Genomic DNA, 7,108 nt, shown 5'->3' with positions numbered 1-7,108 from the left:
CCATCTTATCATATCATTCAGTGTATTATAATATGCATAACTTACTATAATATAATAAATGTTATTTAACACGGGGCGAAGAAAATGACCGATATAACTTTTTCTATTACTTACTATAGTAATTTTAAGTTTACAAGAAAAAAAATAAAAATATATCCAATATTGGTTTTGTACTATAATGATAGTTTCTTTAAGTCATGTAAAAGGTCATACCTGAACTACTGAACGATCGATGTTTTGCACTCCTCCTGTCATGACCATGCAGATTTGGTCTACCGGGAGCTGGCCCCAACGTTTCACCTTCCGAACGACCAAACGTCCGAAACTGCACCGTATAGTCAAGAGTGGAAGCTGTTACTGATCTTCCACTGCTCGCCACACCTCCTCCTGGTCCACTACCCATACTGAATGTTGCGTATGGGCTAATTTCATACATCTCTGAGGAAATTACAATGATATTAAGTAATTATTAATAATTATTATACATGTGCTTCATTTGAAAGTTAAAGTCTTTTCGAAAACAACGCATACTTCGTATGGCTAACGACAAGTAGCCTGTGATATACATCTACCACATTTTTACATTTTCATTTATCAATTTTAATAAACGTATTATATTTAACTGATGACATTGAGACGTTATAAATAAAGAACAATACTTTCACTCAACTCATTCACCATCACAAATAAATATTCAATTTCCCATTCGTGGTGAAAATTATAAGTTTTATATACCTGGTAGATTATATTTATCTTTTGTTTTTATTATTATGTAAATTGGATTTATCAAAATACCAGTTGAAATGATTTTTTTACTACAAGTTTGAAGGTGATGTACCTAAATTTTTTTTTTCATGTGGTTTTCTACTTCAAATAAAATCGAATAATTCGACAATGTCCATACTACCCTGCTAAGCAAGAGAAATAATGTTTTTAGTTTTAGTGAATCGAGAACCTAAGTTTTAAACCACCCTTTCTCTTATTATGTAAAATTATTGGATTATTTTGACACAATATATAAAAAGATAGTGAAACCAAAAACACTGTCTTTTTACTTAGTAGGGCAGTATAATGATTAAGCTTTTTTTTGACCAAATTTACCCACATATTTTGTGAATATATTTTTGTATCCATTCACAAAATTTATTTAATTTGGTTGTTAAATACAAACCCAATGAATCGTAACTGAATATATTCTAGTGTTTACTTTTACATAATATTATATTCATGGTGAAAAGCTATTATTAAAATAATATAATGTATATAATATTATAATATATAATCTAATGTACTATTATAATATGTTATACCCGCTTGTTGTTGATCAGTCTTTCCGTTTGGATGTTTAATTGGAGACGACGTATAAACTTGTTGACAGTTTCTTCTATTGTCTTGATTTTCTACTGATTTTTCGTCCTCTGATATGTCTCCCCTACTATAGCCTTTAAAAAGACAGGCTGATAAATTTGAACTGAAACAAACATAATTGCTCAAGTTATTTAAAATTAGAATTTAATTTTAAAATATGATAGTTATATTGCACATATTATTGTAAAATAATATACGGTCTATGGTTACCTTCTGGTTCTAAATAAAACGAATAGTAGAATGGCTAAGGCTAATAGTGCCAAAAAGGCCAATCCTGCCAATATGGCGCTTAGTCTACTGAATATTTCTGTAGGAGGATGATCGGCATCTGAATGTGGAGGAAACACTGCAGGAGATGCAATTCGTACTAAAATTAATTAAATACACAGAAATTATTTATTAACAATGTTGAAAGTTTAACACAAAAATTTTATTTTAGAATAATATGAGGCTGTTGGTTTCAAAGTCGGTTAGCTCGATTTTTACTTTTTTTATGGGGTAATTCATAAAATATCAAATCCATTATCATTCGTTAACTAACGTTAAGAGGTAGATTGCAATGTGGGTAATTTTCATCAGCCGCTATATTTGACTACCTACCAACTATAAACAAATATTTCTTAATTATTTTTATGACACTAAACACGTTAATATATTTCACTATTTTTTTCCGATTGATTATATAAATTAAAAATTCTTTTTGCAGTTCAAAATGTGCTTGACAGTTTTTTGCGATTATCTCTGAATGGCGGAATATGAAGGTAACCGATTTTGAAACTAACAGTCTTATGTCCTTTGTCATGTTCTTAGATCCACCTTAAAATATTGGGTCCCATTCCCTTCATATTTAATATTACAGACATACACTTATTTATATAATAATATATATTGTTAATTATTCCTTACAGTTCAACAAGTTACTTAATTGTATTTGGTGTCCTATCAATAGATTCATATTTTATTTCATAAATATTGAAAAGAATATTATAATGGTTTATATTTTTAAAAATCTGATTTAAATTTTACATGTTTGTTAACTCTTACCTCCTTCCGATGTTAATGTTGAGAAATAAAATTTCCCTGTCGTAGAACCTGCTCCATTTGTTGCCGTAACTCGCAAATAATACCAAGTTCCCGAAACTAAATTCTCAATTACTAATCCTTCAGTTTTGAGTCCCGTGCGCTCTACTGCCCAAGTCGACTCGGTCAGTGGACGGTACTCTATGAAGAACTCGATTATTGGACATCCTCCATTATCCCACGTCAGAAGATTCAATTTTAAGCTTGTACTATTGGTCGAGATTAAATCTTTCTCATTTGGCACTTTCGATACTGTAAAAGTGGATAAAAGCATTTTATAATTTTTTCTCATCTATTATCATTAAGTTTGCAGCTAAAAACCAGTCACTAATAAAATAACGTATCGTTAACAATGACTTTAATTTTTTTCGTTTTTATTAGCTCGTATTCTTGTTTGTACGGTGGATTGTCCAGTACAAATCTTGCAATCGATTTTTAACTAACTTCCCGACTAGCTAGACATATGACACTTTTAGAATATATCAGAACACAATACCAATGCATATTTAAGCAGAATTGAATTAATTTTCAATTAAGACTATAATTGGTTGCTAAGGGGGTGGTTCTAGCAACTAAATTATTAATATATACGTGCGTTACTATAGAAATCAAAATGAAATGTCAAAATGACATTTCAGTATTCTATATTTGTTTGTTTTTTATTTACTTCATATCAAGTACAAGTTTGAGCATATTGAGCATAATAATTCAACAGAAAATTTAAAAACGTTGTTTATAAAAAAGTTCTTTTTACCTTGTAATTATGTTTATTGTATTAACCGGAAATAAATTGATTTCAAAGTGGCTGTAACATTCGGTATATTTATGGTGGTTTAGTTATATTATAATTTTTTACCTCCTCCTTTAGTTGTAGCCCTTAATCGTAAACTAGGTGGCCCTTTATCGACTGCATTATGAGCTTCTACATATATCAAATATGCCGAACCACACATCAAGCCTTCCAAAGTATAAGATTGCTGTTCACCAGTTAGAGTCATTGTTTGCCAAGATTGTCCTTCCCGAGAATAATGAAGCGTATAACCTATAACAAAAACGAATTATATTAAGCTACGTGAGTATTTTTTTTACATGACGAACATATTTTAATTATCTCCGCAATGGTCTTAACTTCCAATTCTTAGTACCTAAATGTAGGTTAAGCATTTGAATTATTTTTAAACAAGATATTCTTAGAATACTGTATTTAATTTATTATTATGACCTACATATTACTTAAGTCTTGTGTATTGATTTTCTCTCAATTTAATTATTTGTTTGTAAAAATAGCAAAATAAGTATTTTATATCAGTTTATGATGTCCTTTATGTCTAATGAACTAGTTTTAATAATAATTATTATTAAAAGTAAATCGGTTACGTATTATCAGAATGTGATACTTATAACATGAGTTGTTTTAAGTATAAAATCATCATAGTTTTATTATAAGTATTATTTTTGATCATATGCCAATGATATTAAATTGTATATAATATTCTACTTCTTCTTTCACCCTGTCACTATCCAGCATTGGGGCATAGGGCAAGCACAAGTTCGCGACACTTCCCTCGATCCATCGCCAAATCTTGCGCCTCCTGCCATTCCAGACCTGCAGCGCGTAGATCGCTTTTGTAGCACCGCTGCAGGGAGAGGGAGGGCCGGCCGCGACGACGGAACCCTTGATACCGTGCCACAAGGATACGAAGTGTCACACTCTTTGACGGCATTCGGAACACATGTCCCAGTCACATAAAACGTCTCTTAGTGATTACGTCAATCACCGAAGTCAGCAGTGCCTGTATAATAATATATTATAAATATATATTTACAATGCTTACTAACTTTGTATTGGCGATCCACCGTCTTGAATTGGAGACCAATGCACTTTTATGGCACCGGTTGTAGCATGTTGAAGACGCAATTGAGGAACTCCAGGAGGAAGCAAAGCTGCAATGCCGTACGTTATGCTGTCTTCACCAAAAAGATTTTTTGCACTACACGTATAGTTTCCAGATAAACTGACGTCCATAGCTGTGAAAAGATATCTTATTTTAGTAAATGTAGGTCTAAACAAACAAAAGTTAACACACAAAACTATCAAAGGAAAAATATTAAAATTAAAAATATATTTCTCGTATTCATGTATATATCTAAATTAAAATTGCGTAAGTATTAATATCAATAGTTTGGTTTAATACATCAACAAAAATGTTTTAACAGAAAATCATAATAATATTAAAATTTATCTAACAATATTATTTCACCATAACCAATTGTATATAATATATAAATGAATATAGATAATAGATTGTTTTCAGCCACTTACTATGAATATCCAAGTGTCCTTGTTGTGTCACTTGAAAATGAGGGCTGTGAGTAACAGGCCTTCCACGATGCATCCATCGTGTTCTTGGAGTCGGATTGCCAACTCCGAGGCATGATAGAACTATTGAAGATCTTGATGGTAGCTGAAGGTTTTGACTGAAAGACGCTATGCGTGCTGGGGCTGAATGAAGACAAAAATATAATATGTTAACCATAGTTAAATTGATTTAATTAGGCAGATAAGAATAGATGACACTATACAAATATAATATTTAATTTACCTCTAGTATTCGTTCCTTGTGCTACAATTGATGTGGGTTCGCCTTCACCAGGTCCCGTAGAAGCTGATACCCAAAATTCATAAAGACGATGCTCTACCAATCCTCTAACTTCTGCCGCGAAGCAGCCTCCTGGGCCTAGTAAATGTCCAGCTCCAGCTACGGTGCCACTTCCATCTGATGATACAGTAGTTGTCGTGTGCTTACCAACTCTGTAATAATATTAAGTGTACATAATCTATAAAGTGGATTGAGTATAATTATATATATTTATTCAACTTTTATGTAGGGGGTGAGAATGGAAAAAAAATAACATCGGAAATCTTCAAATCCTGTATCACTAACACGATGCATCGCATAATACGTACTAGAGTGTAGTACACATTTTAAATTGACCTAAATATTATAAATTTATTGATTTACAAATCGTCATGAAATAGTTGAACTGACTATTAAAAAACTGACAATGATACTATTAATGCTGAGATACCTACGTGAATATTGTGTTTAAAAAGTATTCAATGAGATGAAAAATACTGACATTAAGATAAACTTTTACAATACAATTGGCCTGGACAATTATGATACAATTCGCGCTTGAGGCCCTCGTGGTTCAGTACATAAGGTACTGGGATCCCATCTAGGGGATCCGGATTCGATTTTCGGGAAGGTCACAATATATTTATGTGGTTTTCTCAAAACCTGCTTCTACTACTTCACTACTGCCATTGGGCTTCATGTTATAATTATTGTAGTGTCAATAAGTATATATGTAAATTACATAATATGTATTTTATATTTTACTGGTTTAAAAATAAAAATCAAGTGAGAATTTTTATTATATTGATCACAATTAGTGTTAATAACATCAAGTAAAATGGAAAAGTGAAAAAAGAAAATAGTTCATAATAATATTAACCTTCCAGCTTCTCTTGAATAAATTGTATAGTGTGATATCTTTCCATTTTTTAACACCGGTGGTAGCCAACTAACTAATATAGAATCTCCAGTCAAAGCGTGAGCCTTGATATCTGAGGGTGGTCCTGGTACTAAAAGGATAAAAAAAGTATAAATAATTTAGAATACATTGTAAACGAAATATATTTTTCTATGTATTAAATACTACAGATACTTTTATTTTTACACTTCATTGTCTAACTAAATGGCCAACTCAATAGTAAGTTGTATACACAAAATAAAATTTTGTAATAAAGGCAAGATAAAATATTTGTAAACTTACTGTAATATACTGGTTATATAATTATTTGGCATAGTATTAATGATGTAGTAGAAAACTATGTGTATTTACTTTTAATTACAAGAGAATTAATAAATCAAAGTTTCATATAATTTTAATAATTAAGGAGTTTGTTGGCAATAAAATATCGATAGGAATGTAACTCACGTAATTTGGCATACCTAGAATATTTGTTTACAGATCTTTTAATAAAAAAAAACAACCAAATCTTGTTCGACTATAAACTATGTTAGTAATTATTAGTGTTATAAAAATTAGTGATATATAGCAGCTGCCCGCTTATGAATTGATATTAAATGTGTACTTACAATCTTCATCGGTTAAACAATGTAAAGGAAAACTTCTTTTCCCATCTCCCGCAGCAGTGTATGCAAGAACTTGTACAGAATAGTTAGTATATCGATGTAGCCCGTGCAAATACGTCTCTGCACTCGACGTCCGTTTTATTTCACCTGATATAGCTGACGTTTCTGTAAAAAAAATATAATTGGTTATGAGTATTATTATGCAAATTGAAACTACTTTGTTATGTTTGTATTCATTATGACTTTTTTTGGGAGATATTTCTTAAATAATATAATTTGCTGGTATTTCATTAAAAACGTATAAACATACGGTCTTGGCCATTAGTTGGCTTGTAGATTACTTTAAATCCTTGTAAAACGCCACCATGCAATGCTGGTAAAGGTGGTTCCCAAGATACTTTAATACTTTGTGATGATAAAGCTGAACATATTATATTGCTTGGCGCTGCCTCTGGAACTGAAATATACATTTTTATTAATTAATAATATTTCAATAA

At 31.0% G+C, this 7,108-nt stretch overlaps 1 protein-coding gene across 1 annotated transcript in view; it reads right to left on the bottom strand.

Annotated features, from left to right (window-relative positions):
- Positions 1–190: 190 nt before the first annotated feature.
- LOC147072212 (cell adhesion molecule Dscam2-like) overlaps positions 191–7,108 on the bottom strand; it is a 39,110-nt gene continuing 32,192 nt past the window's right edge. The window contains exons 17-27 of the mRNA XM_085946702.1: positions 6,922–7,068; positions 6,615–6,776; positions 5,968–6,097; positions 5,052–5,260; positions 4,772–4,951; positions 4,288–4,476; positions 3,305–3,490; positions 2,413–2,700; positions 1,579–1,735; positions 1,311–1,471; positions 191–438 (exon numbers count right to left, since the gene is read on the bottom strand). Coding sequence (XP_085802828.1) covers positions 191–438; positions 1,311–1,471; positions 1,579–1,735; positions 2,413–2,700; positions 3,305–3,490; positions 4,288–4,476; positions 4,772–4,951; positions 5,052–5,260; positions 5,968–6,097; positions 6,615–6,776; positions 6,922–7,068 — 2,057 coding nt within the window. The remainder of the gene's footprint in view (positions 439–1,310; positions 1,472–1,578; positions 1,736–2,412; positions 2,701–3,304; positions 3,491–4,287; positions 4,477–4,771; positions 4,952–5,051; positions 5,261–5,967; positions 6,098–6,614; positions 6,777–6,921; positions 7,069–7,108) is intronic.

Source organism: Rhyacophila brunnea, unplaced genomic scaffold (genome assembly GCF_057557595.1).
Source record: "Rhyacophila brunnea isolate RB1 unplaced genomic scaffold, BYU_Rbru_1.0 scaffold_2, whole genome shotgun sequence".
In the NCBI taxonomy this organism is placed as follows: Eukaryota; Metazoa; Arthropoda; class Insecta; order Trichoptera; family Rhyacophilidae; genus Rhyacophila; species Rhyacophila brunnea.
This window is presented reverse-complemented; position numbering and strand designations above follow the sequence as displayed.